The 22,136-nt window shown below is 41.7% G+C and overlaps 1 protein-coding gene across 1 annotated transcript in view; it reads left to right on the top strand.

Annotated features, from left to right (window-relative positions):
• The first annotated feature begins 5,921 nt into the window (after positions 1–5,921).
• SLC39A8 (solute carrier family 39 member 8) overlaps positions 5,922–22,136 on the top strand; it is a 60,201-nt gene continuing 43,986 nt past the window's right edge. The window contains exons 1-2 of the mRNA XM_043973222.1: positions 5,922–7,131; positions 7,465–8,094. Of these exons, the coding sequence (XP_043829157.1) occupies positions 7,879–8,094 (216 nt within the window). The 5' untranslated portion in view covers positions 5,922–7,131; positions 7,465–7,878. The remainder of the gene's footprint in view (positions 7,132–7,464; positions 8,095–22,136) is intronic.

Here is a 22,136-nt window from a genome sequence, read left to right as displayed (position 1 = left end):
AGTTTAAGAATTATTGGAGACCATATACTAGTATATCAATTTTTTTTTTTTGGTGAGGCAATTGGGGTTAAGTGACTTGCCCAGGGTCACACAGCTAGTAAGTGTTATGTTTCTGAGACCAGGTTTGAACTCAGGTCCTCCTGAATCCAGGGCCCATGCTCTATCCACTGTGCCACCTAGCTGCCCCTAGTATATCAATTTTAAAAATCCCATTAATGCGCAGGTGGTTTGGGATTTAATGTTCTTTCTAAGGTATGCAGGATTGAAATCTGTGTTTGTGGAGACAGTGTACACACTAGTCAAATCACATATCCTTGAAGTACTTAATGATTATGGAAAGATGTTTTACAATAACAGTATACTTTGAATTCTCTAGTATTTAAAAAAGAATGTGGTTTGACTTTTCTCAACTTAAACAATGAAAAAACCCTATTTTAAAATTCCAATTATAACAATGAAGGTCACTCATGTTTCCACTCAAGTTACTTAGTAACTTGTTGAGCAATAGTTTTATAAATTACTCTTTGTGTCAAGAAGAAAGGAACCTAAGTAATTGTTCTATAACAAAACATCCAGTGACAAGCAAAGAATGAATGTGGAGCCCATACCCATCTTTTGACATGAATACTTTTGATTAGCTGGAGGTATAGATAGCATATGAAGAGAGAGAGGATATGGCATAACAGATGGTATGTTAGCCTTGAAGTCAGGAAGACTTTGAGTTCAATTTTTGCCTCTGACACTAGCTGTGTGATGATAGGCCCATTCCTTATTCTCAGTTTCCTTATCTCTAAAATGGGAATAACACTGCTTCTCTGTGAGGGTCCAGTAGTTAGTTCCCCTCTCATTTTCTCTAGCTACACAGGAGGAGGCACAGCATCCATACCAGACCCAGATACTGATGAACCAGTTAACCTGGAGGGTATGGACTACTTAGTACTACCCCAACCCCTTCCATCAGTCACCCTAGTGAAAGAATAGATCTAGGCTCCAGCACCTGGAGACTGTGAGCTTCACTATTTGTCTGTCCCCCATGATCACTTCAATGTCTCCTGTTTCTCTCTTCAATACTGTGTTAATCAATCACCAGCCATTTAGAAGAAAACCATCCTCTGCCTCTTCCTCTCATTCTCTCATCTCCAACCTCCTCAATCATATCTCATCTAAGTCCCACTTCAGTGCTGCTCCTCCTTTTTCCTAATATACCTCCTGGTATTCCTGATCTCCTCTTCATTTCTGGACCCCTTAGTCTCACACTTTGTTCTGGTTTCACTGAGTCTTGGCTCTCCTCTGATGAGGGTGAATCCATGACATACTTTAGATAATGGAGGCTTTACTTTCACTTATACACACTAGTTCTGGAAGAGGGTGCGGAATACTCCTTGATCCTTACTGTTACTTCCAGTTTCTCCCTTTGTCTTCTTCACTAAGCAAATTTTCCTTATATGAAGTCCATTCAAACAATATTTCACACTCAATCCAAATTATAGTCACTGTGATATACTGATCCCCAGCTCACTTCCCTTTCTCCTTCAAAGGAATTCAGTAACTGGTTCACCATCCTCCTCTCCTTCCCTACTCATTTTCTTTTATTAGGAGGCTTTAATATTCATATATATATACACATATATATATTCCTCAGGATCCCTAGACTCCCAATTTCCCAGCTTCCTTGCATCTTATAATCTACTCTTTTCTTCTATCTTCAGCACATATAGGGATAGTCACATATTACATTTCACTATTACCCACAAAATTTCCACTTTCCTAATTAAAAACTCTGACTTATTTCAATCTGACCATAACCTCCTATCATTCCACTTCTCTCTATTCCTCACTTTCCTAAATCTACCCTTCATTTTCATGAAGAACTCTAATTCCCTCCACACCTTAGTACTGTCTTGGGTCATTACTCTGACTTCATTTTCTACCTTCTCCATCTCAACCCAATAGTTAGCCATTTAAATTTTATACTATCCTTTGTTCTGAAATTCCTTGTCCCACTGTCATACCCCACCTGCCCCACACCTACTGCTTATCTCCTGCCATAGCTGAGCCCTAGGTTACTCCCACCTATCTATGAAATGCTAAACACAACTAAAAGAAGTCTTACCTGTGTTAATAAGGTAGATTACAAATTCGTGTTATCTAGACTCAACTAGGCTCTTACTGTAGCAAAACGGTCCTTTAATTCTTTGTGAATTGAGTCCTTATCTCACTGCCCTCAAAGTTATTAAAATCTTTTTCTTTTTTAACTTTCCATACTTCTCCTCTCAGGTGAAGACCTAGGCTCTTACTATATTGAGACATTTGAAACACTTTATATGTACTCCCTTTTCTCCCATTTCTTCATCTCAAAAACCTCTTAGCATCATCCCCTACTTTCTTTTTTTAAATTAAAAAAAAAATTTTAGTGAGGCAATTGGGGTTAGGTGACTTGCTCAGGGTCACACAGCTGGTAAGTGTCAAGCATCTGAGGTGGGATTAGAACTCAGGTACCCCTGACTCCAGGGCCGGTGTTCTAGCCACTGCACCACCTAGCTGCCCCATTTTTTCTTTTTTTCTTTTTCTTTTTCTTTTTTTTTGTAGGGCAATGAGGCTTAAGTGACTTGCCCAGTGTCACACAGCTAGTAAGTATCAAGTGTCTGAGGCCGGATTTGAACTCAGGTCCTTCTGAATCAAGGGCTGGTGCTTTTATCCACAGCGCTGCCTAGCTGCCCCCCATCCCCTACTTTCTACTTTTTTCTCCCCTCAACCCTGACAAAAGGGTGGCTTTGACAAAGGCCAGCCTCCATACATGTGCCCTTGACCCCATTTCTGCCCATCATACCCAGCAGATTGCATCCTTAAACATCCATTCTCTCTCTCTCTCTCTCTCTCTCTCTCTCTCTCTCTCTCTCTCCCCCCTTGAATTTCTCCCTATCTACTAGTTCCTTCCCTACTACTTTCAAATGTACTCATTTTCTCACAGCTTTACTTAAAACAAGTACATAAACAAAACAAAAACAAAACCTATAAAACACCTTCACTAAACCCTACCATCTACTCAAGTTATCATTATATAGGTTTCTTCCATTTCTCCATCAAACCTCTAAAAAAAGTTGAACATTCTCATTTTGCTGTTACATCCTCTTCCTTCATTCACGTCCCAGTCCTTTGCAATCTGGTTCTCAACTTCTTCATCTAATTGAAACTGTTCTCTCCAAAGTCACCAGTTATGTTTTTTTTGGTGGGGCAATGAGGGTTAAGTGACTTGTCCAGGGTCACACAGCTAGTGTCAAGTGTCTGGGGCTGGATTTGAACTCAGGTCCTCCTGAATCCAGAGCAAAGTGCTTTATCCACTGTGCCACCTAGCTGCCCCATAAGTCATATTTATGGAGCATAGCAATAGTAATTTTTGGATAGTATTTGAGGGTCCTCCTGGCTAAAATATATTAATTACCCCGTGGCTAATCTTCTGATGATTCTGAGCCTTTTCAAGCTTAGTTTGACTCATTCTCAGACATCAGACATATGACCCATCTCTTTGCTATACTTTCATGTTTATAATGTCAAAACAAGCAAACAAACAAAATAGGGACCCTTTCAATGAACAATTAAAATTATACTTGATATTGAGAATGTTTTTACTTTCTTAGATTATAGTTTGGAGAGCTAGGTACGACACTGGGGTATGAGATTACCGTGAGTATTGGGAAATATTGCCATTTCTTCTTGCTGAGCTTTTGTAAAGCACTCCTAACAATGTAGTACCCAAAACTAATTATGAAGGCATTCCTCATAATTCTATCAAGAACATCAGTGTCATCAGCTGTCGTTTTAGTTAGTAAGCCTGTGATTAACTTACTTAAAAGGGTATTATTTCTGAGGCACTGACGCTAATCTTTCTTTTGAAGCAGCCTGAATTTTATCATCTAAGTGGTAATGTCTTTGAATTGCTTTTCCCTTTTCTTTTGGGTGTTCACTAGGCTTATTCCACTGACCTGGTGAAATCACACTAATTATATGTTATATTTGAAAACTGATATCTTTTCAGTTTAAAAAGCAGTTTCATATCAATCCTTTCGTTTCCTTATCACACATCCCCCATAGATGAGGCAGTTTATATTGTTATCTGATAAAGGAGAAAAGGAGTTCTACCTTATCAGAAAGGTCAGACTCATAGCTTGTATATGGAATCTGCATATACCATTCTTGTGTATAGAAAGGAGTCCTTGATGAATATTATTATTTTTTTTTTTGCTGGGCAATGAGGGTTAAGTGACTTGCCCAGGGTCACACAGCTAGTAAGTGCCAAGCATCTGAGGTAGGATTTGAACTCAGGTCCTCCTGAATCCAGGGCTGGTGCTTCAGACCTGATACCAACATCCAGGTCTTTTCTTTCTTTCTTTCTTTCTTTTTTGAAGTGAGGCAATTGGGGTTAAGTGACTTGCCCAGGGTCACACAGCTAGTAAGTGTCAAACGTCTGAGGTAGGATTTGAACTCAGGTCCTCCTGAATCCAAGACCAGTGCTCTATCCACTGTGCCACCTACCTGCCCCAACATCCAGGTCTTTTAACTCCAGGACAAGTACTTTATAGATGTGTAATTCCCTAGGCAAAACCTTGTGACCAGCCAGAGCCTTAGTTTCTTTATCTGTAAAATGGAAATAATATACTTGTATTAAAGACTTAATGGGGTTGTTGGGAGGAAAGTAGTGTATAAATATTAAATTGCTTATTAAATGTATGTTATTCTGATTATTGTATTTTGATATTCTGAAGTTTTCTTTCCCACTTCCCTAAGTCAGCAATAATTTTATTTGGGAAGGTCATAAAGCATTATTACTTTAATTTGTCTTATTTTGTCCTGACTTCTTTTGAGGGCAGCAGATTAGTGACTTTATCATGTGTGCACATGAATGATTTATGACAATTCCACACTAATCCACAATTTAGATGTCTATTATTTGGAGGCAGTGACATATAGTAGATGGCTGGCCTTAGAATTAGGAAGACCAGGGGTGAAGCCTAATCTCTGATCCATATTTGCTGAGTGACTGAGCAAGTCACCTAAACCATTCAGTACTCTTCTGGGCAACTATTAAGAGTAAAAGTTGCAAAGCAGGTGCTGCAATGGTAAAAAAGGAGTTTCTTCACCAGGGAATTACCCATAGCAGTGAAACCACAGGATTATAGGGCCTACTCAAAATGGTTGAAGATGCAATTTATTTTATAAATTAGTGTGGCAGTAAGATGTATGATAGAGCACTTCTTGGAAATGAACTTGCTGGGTATTGATTGTCTGGTCTTCGCAGATTTCTAAGAAATACATTGAGACAAAGCTAGCATTCATTCATATTTTTACTCAGGTGAAGGAAGAAAAAAAATGATCTAAACTTGACATTAAAAACAATACAACAGCAGTGGATGAAATCCTCAACATCTTATTTCTTTTGACTTTCAGATCTGTTCCACATTTATTTTATGCCCATTTGTCTTCTGTAATTAATTTCTTTCTCTTGTACAGTGGAGAAAACATTGATTCTAGGGTAAGAACCCACTAAGATGACTGCCTGAGTGACAGTAAGCAATTCACTTCATCTCTGTGTCTCAGTTTCCTCATTTATAAAATGAAGAGTCATGCTTGGTAGCTTCTGACGTCTCTTCCAGTCCTACATCTGAGCTCCTAGGCAATGAGGCTCATTCCCAACTTCAAAATAGTCTTAGAATGGAAAAGTACCTTTGAGGTCCTCAAAGCCCATGAATTGCAGGAATCCCCAACATATGCTCAGTTGGTGGGTTCTTGAACACTTTCAGGGATAAGGAATTTCCTAGGTAATGCATTCCATTTTCGCAGAAGGGGAACTGTTAGTTCTTTCTGGCTTTGAAGAAAACCTAAATTATCCATATAACTACCATTTCCCCTCTTCTCACCCCAGATCTCCATAGGCTAATTAAATTCTTCCTCCATAGGGTTGCATTCCGAACACCTGAACGCAGCTGCTTCACTCCCTGAAGTCTCCTTTCCTCTTTGTTACACAGTGTAACGAAACCCTTGCACATTTTGAGGCTGTTTGCAGACCCTTCACCACGCATCCTCCTAGCCCCCTTCTGGAATTGTGATTCAACATAATTAGTAATCCTCTTCAAACCGAGCATGTTAAGAATAACGATCCCGTGTTTTGCTTACCACAGTGCTCTGAGATCCCTAGATGAATGGGTAGCGCTAGACGCTAGAGTCGTTATTCTTGCTATGATTATTATCTTTCCTCTTAGTGCAACAATATATAATGGCTTCATTTGAGTCAGGGACTATTAGGGCTATCTGATCCAACTCGTTTACCATCACCCATTTCCACTGCACATGTTTTTTTGACCTCACACCCAAGTCAGCTTTTCTTGAATCTCCAGCCTGAAAAATAAACATCTATTCTGTCCACGGATAACCCCTGTGGTGTCAGGAAGGGCCAGTCTGGATAACGCTGGCTCAGCTAGCCCTACCCCGGGCTGCCGTTTTAGTTTCCGCTTTCTCCTTCGATTAAAAACAAAATTAGAAAAACCCCCTAAAAGTTAGTTCCTGCCAAGTTCTCACGCAGTGCCTAATACTGAAGGTTGGATTTCAGGACACTCGTTTCGCTCTAGCACCGAAGGCTTACAGAACAACAACAACAAAAAGAGGGTCTGATGCCCCCATCCCCAGTGAATCCTCCCAGGGTAAATTAATCCCTGGAGCTGGGGTGCAGTGACCCGGATAAAAGGGGTTGGGGCGGAGGGAGAGAGGAAAGTGAATCAGGACGCAGGACGCTGAGCCACGGGACGGGTCCGTACACCTTTCCCCGGCTGGAGAGCCGGAGGGCCGGCCTGCTCGGCAGCCAACCCGCCCCGGGCCCGAGGCCACTCCTCCCCTTCCCTTTATCTGCTTAAGGCGAAGCATCTGCTCTCCGGGGTTTCACAGTGGAAAGATGACTGTCTAGAGTTATCAGAGTGAGAAACAAAGCCAGCCCCCGAGGGCGGGGGCAAGGGGCCGGGCCAGGGTGGTGAGGGTGAACGCACGTGTTAGGGAGGAAAGCAGAGAGCGAGAGAAGTCCGCGCTAGGCACTGATCTCCCTCCCGGCCGGCCTTTCCTCCGCGAGGAGTCCCCACAGGGCGAGTCAGTTTCTCACCTAGCTTCTAGACTTGGGAAGTAGCGAGAGAGAAAGGAAGTGTGTGCGAAGGGGAGGAGGACAGGCAGGCGAACTTGGCCGATCCACGGCTTTGTCTTTTGGGCCCCTGGGGCACGGCTGATCCCGTGCTCCGCCGCAGATCCCGCCCCAGGAGCGCTGTGGAAGTGCCTTCCCTGCCTCTGGCCCGCTGGGCTTGGGAGCGCAAGGCTGCCCGGCGCCCCGTCCCTGGCCCGCGGGCGCGGTGGCTGAGCTGGCAGGCTGACCCCGCGGGGCGCCCCGATCGCTCCCTCTCTCTAACCCCTTTGTCCTCCTTATCACAGGCACAGCCGGAGGAGTGGGGCCCCGACCTGCCGCTGCCTATCGCTTCTTCCCTGCCGGACGCTCCTTTCGATGCGGGCCAGCCCCGGGACGGCCCAGGAGGAGGGGACTCGAGCCTTCGCCCGCGCATAGGGGCGCTGCTGCTGCTGACCCCGGCTCGCTCGGCTCGGAGGCGGGCTAAGCTCGGCCGGTCCGGCCAGAGGGAGGCACCACAGCCCAAGCCAGCCCTCGGCGTGGGACGCAGCGATCCCGCGCGCTGCTAGGCGCCAGGGAGCTGCGGACTCACGGGCCCGAGGTAGCGGCGGACTCGGGGGCTCGGAGCGCGGCGCCAGCCCCGCAGCCTGAGAGAGCGAGCGAGTGAGCGGTGCGTGGCGCGCACGTGGGGAGCCCTGGAGCGGGCAGCCTCGCGTTCTGCCATGGGGGGCTCGCTCCGAGCCCTGCCCGGGCTCCTGCTGCTGCTGCTGGCCGCGGCCGGGGTCTCTGGGCTCGCCTTCACCGAGGACGTGCTGACCCTTTTCGGGGGGAACCGGAGCCTGTCCGCGGCTCAAGTGGGTCATCTGCTGGATCACATGGGCGCTGCGACCCGGCCGACAGCCGACCAGCTGCAGCACTTGAACTTGCACTATAACCAGGTACGCTGGGTGACACTGACTGACAGTGAGCAGTGCTTTCGCTTCCTCCTCCTGTCCGGGCCTCGCTCTCTCTTCCTCTTCTCCCAGCTACCTCCGGGCGCGGTGGCAGCGGCCGCAGAGGTGCCTCTCCTGCCCACCCTTGGTGCCTGCCGCTTTCTCATGTCCTATCTATCTATCTATCTATCTATCTATCTATCTATCTATCTATCTATCTATCTATCTATCTATCTATCTATCTATCTATCTATCTGGCGAGAATGGTTTGCCTTAAGCAGACTTCTCAAGGGCTAGGACAGCATAGGTGACAGTGTTTATATCTGCCAAGTGAAAACCTCTTGCTTGGGAGCCACAGCAGAAAGAGGATAAAGTACTTTTGTAGTTCTCCAGCAGAAAAGGGGTAATAGGAGTTGGGTCAGCCCTTAGGGCCGTACTCAAATCCTAGCCTAAGGATTGCAGCTTATTCAAAATTTCTTAGAAATCTGGCTAAAACAGCTCTCTCTTTTCCCTCAAGAATAGTGATGTCATTGATGTGCCTAAGTGCTAGCTAAAAGCAATGGAGTTGCTTTTACCTCATCTGGGAGTTCCCAACAATGCTTGCTGACTTGATTTTTCTTACCCACCTTATCCCAGAGAAGGTCAACATCTTTGCAAATTATAATCTTAGTTGCTTGGGGGCCCCGAAAAGTTAAGACTTGTCCAGGGTCAAAAAGCCAAGATGTGTTTAGAGCCTTGGATTTGAACCTAGGCCTTCCTGGCTTTTATTGGCTGTAATAAAAATTCTGGCCTTAATATGAAGCCTGCCAATAACTCACAAAAGCAGTGTGCATACATGATTTCATTTAAACCTCTTGACAATTGGGTAAGTCCCAGATTTTGTCACCTCTTGTTTACAGATGTGGAAAGAGAGCCTTAGTTAAGTGATTTGTTCAGATCAACATAGTGACGAGTGTCAGGAGTAGGATTTGAACCCTAATCTTTAAAAACTTTCCACTCCTTGGGATGATAGATCAGTCTTCCTCAATTCTGAAGGAAGGAGAGTTTTCTCTTAGCTTATGTTTTTCTCTACCCCCTTGTTCTAGAATTCTTTTAGTCCAGTTCCCTGGGTACCTAGGAGTCTTCACATACTTCCTTGGCAATCCAGGGGCCATTACCTTTTTGAGTATCTTCTCAAAGTTTGGGTCTACATTTTCCTATCCAAACAAAAACCCAGGTTTTTGTTTCTTCTTTTGCCAAAATCTCATTTCCTATGACAGTAGGTGGTAGTGGGTTAATCATATAAATTGATTCATACTAATGTGTTGCCCAGGCAAGCTAGTGCTATACATATTTAGAATGGACTAGGCCCAATCCTGAGTCTCTGGGCTGACCAGAGAGGGTTTTGTTTCTTTGTTTCGACATGGCACATGTGAGAAAATTAAAGGATTTCCTTGGGGGGACCCAGAGATCAGTTTATTGGTCCTTTCTCCCTCCCACTCCAGAAAGCCCAGTTATCTGGGACAAACTCAAGGGAACAAAAGAAATGGAGATTGATTATTTTGTCTAGTTCAGAATAGGACTGGTGGGAGCAACCCCACTTTGATCATGGATTTTGCCTTAAGCAATTCCAGTGAAGGTCTTTTGCATACTTTTTCCTGTTCTCTTATAGAATTCTTGTTCACTAATGGGATTGAATGATGCTAACTAATTAGCTTTGATCAATGTATAATGACAGGTCTCTATCAAAAGAGACTATAAACCCTCTGAAGAGCTCTTTGACTCTTTTAGGACAGTGTAGGTCTTAGAGGTGCTCTGAACTCTTAAGTCTCTCGGAGATAGCATGGATCTTTTGGGACTTTTCTCCTGCTTGTGCTAACTGACCTGCTGAAACTTTCTCCCTGCTTTCTCTACCACTCAGCCTGAGACAATGAGAAGTTAGGGAGACACATGGTCAATTCTTTATTGGTATATAATATTAATAAAATTAGTAATATGTTTAGCCCAAACTGATACTCATAGCAATAGTAATTATTAAACACACACACACACACACACACACACACACACGCAACTTTATACCATCACTTGAGAACTAGAGGTAGGGCAAGTTTGAGATATTACCATCTAGATGTGATCATGTCACCTCCCCTTTCCCCCTAATAAATTGCAGTGGCTCCCTATCCCCTTCAGGATCAAATATGAAATCCTCTCTTTGGTGTTGAAAGCTCTTCATTACCTTCTTCCTACTCTTTAATCCACTAACACTGGCCTCCTTGCCCTTCCTCAAAGAAGACTCTCCATCTGGAAATTTAGGACATTTTTCACTGGCTGGCCCCCTCCTCATCTCTGTCTCTATCCCTCCCCCCAGTCATATCCAACTCTTTGTGACTCTATTTGTTGTTTTCTTGACCAACATACTGGAATGGTTTGCCATTTCCTTCTCCAACTCATTTGACAGATAAGGAAACAGGCAAGTGGGGTTAAGTGACTTGCCCAGGGTCACACAGCTAGGAAGATGAATCTTCTTGACTCCAAGCCCAGCCTCTATCCAATGCACCATCTAATTAAGATTAAAATTCCATCTTCTACAGGAAAGCCTTCCCTGCATCCTTCTTAATTCTAGTTCCTTTCCTCTGATTATTTCTAATTTACTCCCTGTATCTATTTGTTTGTACTTCTGCGTTTGCTTGTTGTCTCACCCATTTATACAGTGAACTCCTTGAGAGCCTGGGCTTTTCTTTCTTTGTATCTCCAGGACTTAGCACACCTGGAGTTAATTGACTGAGGAAAAAAAAACAAACAAAAAATCCCTACCTTTATCTCTTCATTCTAGTTGTAGCAAAACCAGATACTGTTTCATTTGTAGTCTACATGTTATCAAAGACTTCAGACCTCTTAGGAATTGGTTCTCTCCTTTCCCTCTGCCCACCCTGGCCCCCCCCCCCCCAAGGGAAAAAAGATGTGGAGTGCTTGCCAAAAGTAACAAATGCAAATTTATTAATGCTTTGCCTTCCTGCTCTAGAGTAAGGGTGACTCAAATGGATAGATTGTGCCTAGTGTTGATACCACCAAGTACTACTGATTTAAACATCTTCAGGGCCTTTGTTCTTCAGGATATTTGATAGTTGTGGAAAAGGGAAAAAGAGAAAAACCTTGAAGAGACAGGAGCATAATTTTTCCACACTTCCAGATTTGACAAATCCTTGATAAAGATACCATCAGTTAAATGAACAAACCACTTAGAAGAGAAGTGTTTACTTAGCAACTGTCTATTCATTTGGGATTAGGGATTTTTGTAGGGAGCACTATGCAGAAAGCTGGCCTGGGATCTAGGAAGATTAGGGTTCAAGTGTGACCTGGACAAGACATCACTTAACCTCAGTTCTATAGGCAACTCTGAAAACTTGTGGAAAAGGTGCAAACTTGCATTGGGGGGCAGAAGCTTCCTCCCCTGGAGTTCCATGTGCCAAGGACGTTACAGGTACAGTCTCAATTTTATCATGGTGAAGCCACAGAAAAAGTGGGGGAAATATTGAAGGAAATTTCATTGTATTAGTAGACTGATTTCAGTTAGCTGCCCCTGGAGCTAAGTAAAATAAACTAAAAATGAGCCAAGAACCTAGTAATATAGACTTGGGAGAGCTTTGCTTTGAGGACTTTGGCAGAGCTGAAGTTGGAACCAGAACTCTTTCCCAAAGGTAGGACTTGGTTACTCTGATGCTCACTAATTTCTACAAGTGGTCAGAGTTTCTGAATGTGGACTATAACATAAACAACGGGCTAGGTTATACCCGACTGTACACCATTCTCTGGTGGGGAAATCAGCCAACTTGGGAAATATATACCCCATGTATATTTTAAATACAGTCAAAACAATTGGGTAGTGTTTAACAAGATGCTGTTCCCATAAGGCCCCTTAATAATTGGAGACAAAGAACCCCCAGCATGTTTGTGTTTTAAGTTCCCTTTTATTATAGTTAATGAAGGGGGAAGGGCTACATGTCCTCAGCTCCAGGGAGCTGCTAGTCTGCCTTTCCCTGAGTGAGAGGTGGCCCAAGTAGATCTTCTTGCTTCTGGGCCTTACATGAAGGCCTAGGCCAGCTTAAAGTTAAAATCCATCTATGTGAAAATATATCTTCTGAGTACATGGAATTTTTTATTGCCCTTTGGGCATAATTCCAAATTGCTCTCCAGAATGGTTGGATCAGTTCACAGCTCCACCAACAATGAATTAGTGTTCCAATTTTCCCACAGCTTCTCCAACATTTATTATCTTCTTTTTTTGTCATTTTAGCCAATCTGATAGGTGTCAGGTGGTGCCTCAGAGTTGTTTTAATTTGCATCTCTCTAATCATTAGAGATTTAGAGCATTTTTTCATATGGGAAAAGATAGCTTTGGTTTCTTCATCAGAAAACTGCCTGTTCATATCCTTTGACCATTTCTCAATTGGGGAATGACTTGGATTCTTATAAATTTGATTTAGTTCCCTATATATTTTAGAGATGAGGCCTTTATCAGAAGTACTGGCCTCAAAAATAATAAACATTTATTATTATTGTATTACGCATACCCAGAATTTATCAACCTGGGGCACAGTGAACTGGTTTAAATAAAAAAAAAATAAAATAATTGATTTCAAAAAAACCTACCCACCCACACAAATCTTTATCTCTCCTGCCAGACTTTTATTTACATATTTATTAGAAATACAAAAGTTTTGAAAACCCACCAAAATTAAAAAATATTTTGATAACTATTTTACTACAATTGGTTTCCTTTGCAATCTTAGATATTTTATTTTATGCACTTAAAAACATTATTATGAGAAGGGGCTTTATGAGACTGCCCAAGGGAGTCCACAACCCACAAAAAAGTTAAGCCTTGCTGTACTGTGTGTGTATATATATATATATGTATGTTCGTGGGCGGGGGTGGGGGTGGGGGTGTTGTAATCTGAGACGATAGCCATCAGTCTCAGCCACTGGGCTTTCTATATTGTCTGTTCTCTACTGGGCCCTCACTGTTAGACAGAAATTCCTTTATCCCTTCCTAAGTAAGAAGAATAAACTTGGAATGTCCAGAGGAGGCTCCCATAATGGTGAGGGGCCCAAAGTCCTTGATACTTTTCTTTCTTTCTGCAGGGCAATGAGGGTTAAGTGACTTGCCCAGGGTCACACAGCTAGTAAGTGTTAAGTGTGTGAGGTCAGATTTGAACTCAGGTCCTCCTGACTCCAGGGCTGGTGCTCTATCCATTAAGCCTTCTTTTCATTTCTGTTTTCACACAACCCTAACTCCCTCCAGAAAGTAGTACTAGCTACAATGTACTATAACTACAAAGTAACACATTTTGTAACTTTTAAGTGTCTACTTTGGCTTTTATCTTGGAGTTAACTTTAGTCCAAAGCTCAACATCCTAAATCACTTGCACTTGGTTGTGTGGGGACCAGTTTTTAATTGGGGAGCGCTAGCTGAGCGGCTCGCCACAATATTGGGGCAAGGAAGGAGACCGGCAGCCTCCCTCAAAACAGAACAGGATTCATTCCTTCATTCCTTCATTTATTTTATGTTAGAAGATAGATAACATTACTTTTATTTTATTTTTTGTGGGGCAATAGGGGTTAAGTGACTTGCCCAGGGTCACACAGCTAGTAAGTGTCAAGTGTCTGAGGCCGGATTTGAACTCAGGTCCTCCCGACTCCAGGGCTGGTGCTCTATCCACTGCACCACCTAGCTGCACCCCCCCCCCCCAATCATTTTCTCCTTTCTTAGACATTAGCAGTTTTTGTGTCCAGCAAACCACCACTTTTTAGAGAACGCTGTTAACAAGGTGGTGCTTTGTGGTGCTAAATGAAGCACAGTAAACAAAGTATTCTAAGTGAGACTCATTTTCAGATATGTAATTGAGCGTTTGAAGTTGGAAGCAATCTTTCGTTTTTCAATGAAATTCCTATTATATGATTGGCATTGACTCAGCTGCAGTCTCATTCATTTTGTAAGCCTTGTTAGGATTCATAAGTTTTTTAGATTTATTTTTACTGTTAAAAAATAACTAGCTTCTAGAAATAGAATTTGTTACTTTAAATTTTTGTAACTTTGGGGAAAAACCCCCAATATTTTTGTTTTCCCACAGTTAACTTGTGTCCCTTGATACCTCCTGCAGTCCTGTATACAAGCTCTCTTATGATTATTCAAAACATTACCATATTTGTCATTTTGTATAAGAAAACTCAATTAAAAGAATGTGAAAAAAACAGCATGCTTCAGTCTGTTCCATTAATATCAGTTCTTTTGGGGCAGCGAGGTGGCACAGTTGATGAAGCACCAGCTCTGGATTCAGGAGGACCTGAGTTCAAATGTGGTCTCAGACACTTGACACTTACCAGCTGTGTGACCCTGGGCAATTTACTTAACCCTCACTGCCCTGCAAAACAAAACAAAACAGAACAGAACAAAACAATATTAGTTCTTTCTTTGGAGGTGGATAGTATGTTTCTTCAATAGTCCTTTGGGATTGTCTTAGATCATTGTATTGTTGAGAATAGTAAAGTCATTCACAGTTCATCAAACAATATTGTTGTCTATGCAAAATGTTCTCTTGGTTCTGCTCACTTCATTATATATCAGTTCATACAAGTCTTTCTAGGCCTTTCTGAAATCATCCTGCTTGTCATTTCTTATTTTGTTGTTGTTTTGGTGGGGGCAATGAGGGTTAAGTGACTTGTCCAGGGTCACACAGCTGGTGTCAAGTGTCTGAGGCCAGATTTGAACTCAGGTCCTCCTGAATCCGGGGCCAGTACTCTATCTGCTGTGCTACCTAGCTGCCCCCTGTTTCTTATATCACAATAATATTGCATCACCATCATACCACAGCTTATTTAGCCATTCCCCAATTGATGGACATACCTTTGATTTCTAATTATTAACCACTACCAAAAAAAATGCTATAAATATTTTTGTAGAAATAGTCTTTTTCTCTTTTTGGGGATGTCTTTGGAATATAAACATAGCAATGGTATGGCTGGGTCAAAGGGTATGCACAGTTCTATATCCTGCACATGCTTTTTTAACTGGGGTATATGCCCTCCCTTGTCCCAGCTATGTAGGGGACCAGGGGTATAAAGTAGTTCTATTTCTTATACCTCCTCCAGACTGGATGGTCACCATTACTTAGGAACCTCATCTCCTTTGTGACTCACTTTATCTTACCATATCCAAGTCCTTGTTACGGTCCCAAATTTGGTCCAGCTCCCTAACTGTGATGTCTCCCTAGGCTCTGTGCTGAACCCTCTCCCCCCCCCCCCCAATCTTTTCTCTTAGTGATTTTATTAATTCTCATGGGTCCAATTATCATCTCTATGATGACTCTAAAATTTGTACATCTTTCCTTATCTAGAACTCCAGAAGGGAGGTCCAGAACAAGCTAGAGGCTAGAACTGGAGGATTCCTGGAGCAGCAGCCACCGTAATATAGGGAATCAGAGGGAGGGAAAGGACATTCAGCTCCTGTTCACTTTTTTTTTTTTAAACAGGGCAGTGAGTTTAAGTGACTTGCCCAGGGTCACACAGCTAGTAAGTGCCAAGTGTTTGAGGCTGGATTTGAACTCAGGTCCTCCTGAATTCAGGGCTGATGTTCTATCCACTGTGCCACCTAGCTGCCCTGGGAGAGCAATTTCAATATATCTTGTCTCACTCAGCCAGGCATAGGAGAATTGAGAGAATAATAATAGTGCTTTGAGGTTTACAGACCATTCAACAGTTATCTCAATTGAACTTTATAACAAACAGGAGAGCTAAATGTTCTTACTATCCTCATTTTATTAGATGAGGAAACTGAGGCAAACAGAAGTTAAATGACTTGCTTGTGATTACTCAGCCAGTTAAATGCTGAGATGGGATGGATTTTTTCCCTTCTCAGGATGTTTGGAAATGAGTTTCTGACTGGGGAAGTTGTCATTGTGTTTTCAGTTGCCACATTTCTGGTTATACCCCCGTTAGAAGGTGGTGGTATAGGGGGATATTTTTTGGGGGGGGAAGGAAAAGAGAAGGTTCCAAAGAAATTAGGGTTCTTCATTAAGAACCCTAAATAAAATTCTTGATAGAAGCAGTGTGGGATTTTGGGGAAAATCACTTATTAGGAACTCAGAGCCTGGACTTTTAAACGTCTTGATATTTACACATTTATTTTGTAATCTTGGTCAGGTTACTTTACATTTTGGGACCTCAGTTTAATGTGGGCATTGAACCAGGTGATCTTTAAGGTCACATTCTGATAAACTAGATTTCTTTGCCAAATAGAATTGATATTGTGCTTTGATTTATATGCACACACACATACATACGTGCATATGTTTTGGAAGCTTCTGTGTTAGCAAGGAACATGTTCCCTTTGAAAAGAAGGCATATGAATTGCAGCTATAATGCAGCTAGGGCTGCAATTGAGGAGAGCTGCTCCCTGGGGAAGGTGAAGCAAGCTGAATGAGAAGAGTTTATAAGGTATTAGGAGAATAAGGGTTTGTAAGTTTGACACCATCCGCAACAGGCTCTGCTAAAGTGACTGCACTAATGCCTCAGAGCAAACATTTAACATTGGGATCACTTACAGCCCAACTGGGTTCCAAACAAGAGCAAGGGAATGTTATATAGACCCTGAGCAATATGAGAAAGTGCCTGAAGTTGTTTTCAGATGGTTTTACTATTTCAAATTACAGGTAGTTGTGGGTCCACATTCATACACCTGGGAGTAGTTAGCATATTCCCGAATGGTCCCCAAATACCTGTTTTAGGAGCCAAGTGATTTTAACATGTAAGTCTTAAAGTTGTTTTTATTTTCTTTTCTAAAGAAGAAAAGAAATGAACTTACCTCCCTGTGAGTTGGATTGGTTGAGAATGGGGAGCAAGGACAAGCTTGTGAAAAGAAACTTTGTTTTACAGCAACAGCAGCAGCAGTAATATTAATGATAATATTAGCCAACATTTTTATAGACACGGTTTGCAGAGCACTTAACTAGTAATATCACCATCCTCCATAAAGTCCCAATCATGGTTTTTTGTTTTTTGTTTTTGTTTTTGTCTGTTTTTTTTTTTTTTCAGGGCAATGAGGGTCACACAGCTTCAATCATGGGTTTTAAGAAGGTAGAATCAAAGCTATGGTAATGAAAGATAGGCTAAGATAGGCAGTCCCTAAAGCAGCATTATAATGACATCTTACAAATGAGAATGAGTAGGGCCTGACATTCACATGGTCTCTGCTGCTGGGGAGGCTGAGGCTGGAGCATGGATTGAGTTCAGGAGTTCTGAGCTGTAGTAGAGCTAAAGCTGACGGGCTATCCCCACTAAGTCTGGCACTCATATACTGAATCCCTGGGAATGGGAAGCAGAGCTCCAAGCTGTTTGTAGGGAGCAAACTCATGGCTACTGCTCTTCTACTTGGACCAGATAGGGAGATCTAGCCTCAAAATAGCAATAGCAACAAGAGCACTCTTCTCTTCTCCCCCCCCCCCCAATGAAACAAATGAATCAAGAGATAAGAATTAAATTAAACATCGTCAAGATGGTGTGCTTTGGGGGATTTATATTATGATTCATATTATGACATGTGGGAATGTTGGGTTTATTGGGTGGGTGAGTGCTTCTCTATTTACGAACGTGACTAGATCACTTGGTGGTCAGACCTATACTTTAGGAAGATTATTCTGGCATCCGGAGGAGGGATATCAGTTAGGCTGTTACAATAAGCTTGATGAGTGGGTATGAAATAACATGGTGGTGACCCTGAATAAGTAGGAGGATAGTGTTGTTGTAATTAGAAATTTGGAAGCTGGGAGGAACATCTTTTTTCCTTTTTTTTTGAGTGTGTGTGTGTGTGAGAGAGAGAGAGAGAGAGAGAGAGAGAGGCTAATTTGAAAATTTCAATTTTTAGATGCCTATGGGACATACAGCTAGAGATCTGGATAGGCATTGGACCAGTGATATCATTGGTACAGAGAACTCCTGGAATAGTAAATGTTCTTCAACTTAAGCAGGCCAGCATCTTTCCTACAATTTATGGTCTTGCCTGGAGCACTGAGAGGTTAAGTGATTTACCAGTGCCGCACAACCAGTATACTTCAGAGACTAGATAGAACTCAATCCCAGGTCATGCTCCCCTGAATTACTTTGCGGCTTATTGTTTATATGGCTCATTTAGAGCTTCCCTTTCCTTCCTTCCTATTCATTGCACCTCCCTTTGCAGTTAATCAACATTTTAAGAAATGTTTACTACTGTATTTGCTTATTGTCAGGCACTGTGCTAAGTGTTGGGGATACAAAATGAGATAAAAGACAAGTCCCTGACCTCAAGGAACTCTAAGTCTAATGGAGTGGACAACAAAGAACTGCATGCAAACAAGTAATATATAGGAGAAATAGGATATAATTAAGAGAAGGAAGACACTAGGGATCAAGAGTGACTGGGGAAAAACTTTCCATAGAAAATGGGACTTGAGCTGAAGGCAGTAGGTGGAGATGAGGAGGGAGAGCATTCCAGGCATGGGAGACATCCAGAGAAAGCACCCAGAGCTGAGAGATGGATTGTCTTGTTTATCATGGAAAAACAAGGAGGCCATTGCTAGTACAGAGCTTAGGAGACAGTAGGCTCTTGATAAAGAGTTGTTGAATCAAATTTAGTTTCTAATGAATCTCATTCCATATTGGAATAGAACTCCAGGGACTAATGTGTGGTAGTCTTTGAATGGGGATGACCTTTTATTTTTTGGTGAGTTTGAAGGAATGTGTGACCAGGAACAATTCATTTCATCTCTCTAGGCCTTTCTCTGCAGCTGCCATAGATTTACGAATTGCTAATTCTTATGGCCTCTTCTCAGTCCTTAATCTTTCTTAGCATTTGACAGTATTGACTAATTTTTCTGCCATGGGTCTTTATAATATGACTTTACCTTCCTTCTCCTCTCTGTCTGGCCATGCATTCTTCTTTGCATGAACATCATCCTTTCCTCACCCTTATAAGTGAGTGTACTCCAAGAGTCTATACTACTAGACCTTTTTCTTTTCTCCCCTCTCTCTTGGTGATTTTATCAATTCCCAATTCAAATGTGTAGATACATCTTATTGTGTGTGTGTGTAGATATATAGATCTATTGATGTGTGTATATATAGATATAGATGTATGCATATCCATATTTATTGATTGATATCTATCGATATCTCTCTCTCTACTTCTATCTGTATTTCTTGTCCTTGTTTCTCTCCTGCATCTCTCTTTGCTTACTGAATGTCTTCAATCATACATCCCCAGCATTTTAAGCCAAAATCTTATACTTAAAAATATCAGGGGCAGCTAGGTGGCACAGGGAAAGAACACCAGGTAGCCCTGAAGTAAGGAAGGACCTGAGTTCAAATTTGGCCTCATACTTACTAGCTCTGTAACCCTGGGCAAATCATTTAACCCCGATGACCTTAAAAAAAATCAGGAAAAAAAATCATTAATATACAAGCAATTCTGGTTGGAGAGAAATTTAGAATTCTCTTAGAATAAGCAATCTACCCAAAGTAACTTCTGGTTTACAACTTAGAGTAATTGTAAGATAAAACACAAAATTCCATGGCAAAGTAAAACTCAAGATATGGTCAGCAAAATAGTAATGTTGATGTCAGCTATATTATATATCATCCTAAGAGGAAATATCTTCCAGGAACTAATCCTTCAGTAAGAGTTGGATTAAACAAGAAGACATATCCACTTTCACTTTGATCCCCATAGGGATAGGGACTGGATATGTAATTTCAATAGTTGAAAGCCATCTTTATAATTTGTAGGTTAAGGGGTGGGCTTCACACCCAGGTCTTGGTGGGGGTGGAATGATGTGGAGGTCCCCACTCTATCCTTTAGGCCTGCTGCCACTGGACACCCTTTCAGTGGGTCTGTGAGGTCAGCTGTTTTCATAACAAATTTGCTTATTAAACTACTCCCTTTTCCAATATGTATCTGGGTAAGGCTGCATTTTCTTCAATGAAAACAACACACTGCAACAGATTTAATTCATAAATAGACAGGTAAATCCAAATGTCTATTAAGCTAGGCAGAGATTTGTTAAAGTTTATAAAACAATGCCATTCTCATGTTTTTTTTGGATAATAAAATTTCCACAAAATGCATTATTTTTGTTAACATAATGGGTTTATTACTATGTAAAAATGAATTGATATTTAAAAAATTTCAGTTTTACTTTCTAATATAACCCACAAAGACAAAAGCTATTTCGGGTCCTTAATTAAGACTATATAGGGGTCCTGGGGCTAGCCCAAGCTTTCCCTTAATCACCCTAAATAACAAACTCTAATGATTTAATCTTAGGAATTTAAAATCCCATTCTGAAACTGAATGTCTTTTATTCTAGAAAGGCTGATTAGGTCTTTCAATTCAAGTGAGAACATGACCAGGGCATTGTCTTACTATTAATTTTTATAACAAAACTAAAGTTCTTGGACCTTTTGCTTTTACAGGTTTCTCAGCCCACAACATGGTTAAAATGGAACTCATCAGCCTTCTCCCCAAGTCCTCTCCTGTTAAGTGGACAACAGCTCTCATTTCTGTGGGGGACACCCCTTATCCTTCTAGTCATCTAGCTTCATAACCTCAGAGGCACCTTTTCCTTTTCTTCACCCCTTCACATTTAATCATTTGCCAAGTCTTGTTGATTCTTCCTCCACATTATATCTCACACCTATCCTCTTTCCTCTACTTACAAAGTCCCTACCCTTTTTCTGTTTCTCTTTGCCGCTGCCCTGGACTATTAGAGTCACCCTGTCCAGGTCTTTCCAGTTTCCACACGAGTGCCACATTTTCCTTAATCACGGGCAGTCTTGTGGAGCCTGTGGCCTCTTCAAAATAATGTTTAAAATGCATAAAATTAAACAGTCACAAAGGAAACCAATTATATTGAAATACAGTTATCAATATTAAATTCTTTTAAAAGTTCACCAGTCCCAGATTAAGAACTTCCTGTAATGGAACACAAACTCTGCCTTTTATACACCTTCACAGTCTGGCTTGTCTCTGGCTGATTGTATATTACATTCCTTCATGTACAGTCTGGTCTAGTTTCTGGACATATAGTCCAGTTTTTGTCTTTGTGCCTTTGAATGCTGGTCTGTTCCTTATTCCTCAAACTTTTAGAATTCCTAACTTCCTTTAAAAAAAACCCCCAAACCCTCAGCTCAAAAGGCTGTCTCCTACAGAAAGCCTGCCCCAGTCCAGTTACTGGTGTCCCCCATAAAATTTCTTTATCTGGATTTTGCATTTAGTTTTCTTTTTGTTTATTGTTCAGTCATTTTCAGCTCTGTCCATGACCCAGTTTGGGATTTTCTTGGCAAAGATACTGGAGTGGTTTGCCTTTTTTTTTTTCCTAGCTCATTTTATAGATGAAGAAATTGAGGCAAACAGGATTAAGTGACTTGCTCTGGGTCACACAGCTAGTAAGTGAGGCCAGATTTGAACTCATGAGTCTCCTTGACTCCAGTCCTGGCACTCTGTCCACTGAACCACCTGGTTGCCCCAGTTTAATTTTCTACTTACATTTAATTTCTGCCCCAAGAGAGTATGTGAGCTCCCTGAAGGCAGGGAGTGTTTTGTTTTTGTTTTTGTAGTATCAGAGTCTAGTGTTTGTGGCACACAGTAGTTGTTTAATAATTGTTTGTTGAATTGAATTTTTTTTTTTTTTTAGTGAGGCAATTGGGGTTAAGTGACTTGCCCAGGGTCACACAGCTAGTAAGTGTCAAGTGTTGGAGACCAGATTTGAACTCAGGTCCTCCTGAATCCAGGGCCAGTGCTCTATCCACTGAATTGAATTTTAAAAAGAAAATAAAGGTGACCCATTGGTTTAGAAGTCATTCCTCACCCTCCTACCCTTTCACTCCTGAGCTTAAGTGAGTGGTCTGGTGGACAAAGAACATAATGAAGCCTTTAATTGTAAAGGTGACTGAGATGGTGAAAATTAGGTGTTTTATTTGGACAGAACTTCAATCCTCAGAAATCTTTGGGTACTTCTTCCACATCAAAATTCACTGTT

This window comes from Dromiciops gliroides, chromosome 6 (genome assembly GCF_019393635.1).
Source record: "Dromiciops gliroides isolate mDroGli1 chromosome 6, mDroGli1.pri, whole genome shotgun sequence".
NCBI lineage: Eukaryota > Metazoa > Chordata > Mammalia > Microbiotheria > Microbiotheriidae > Dromiciops > Dromiciops gliroides.
The sequence above is the reverse complement of the archived record's forward strand: the minus strand, read 5'-3'. Positions and strand labels throughout refer to the sequence as shown.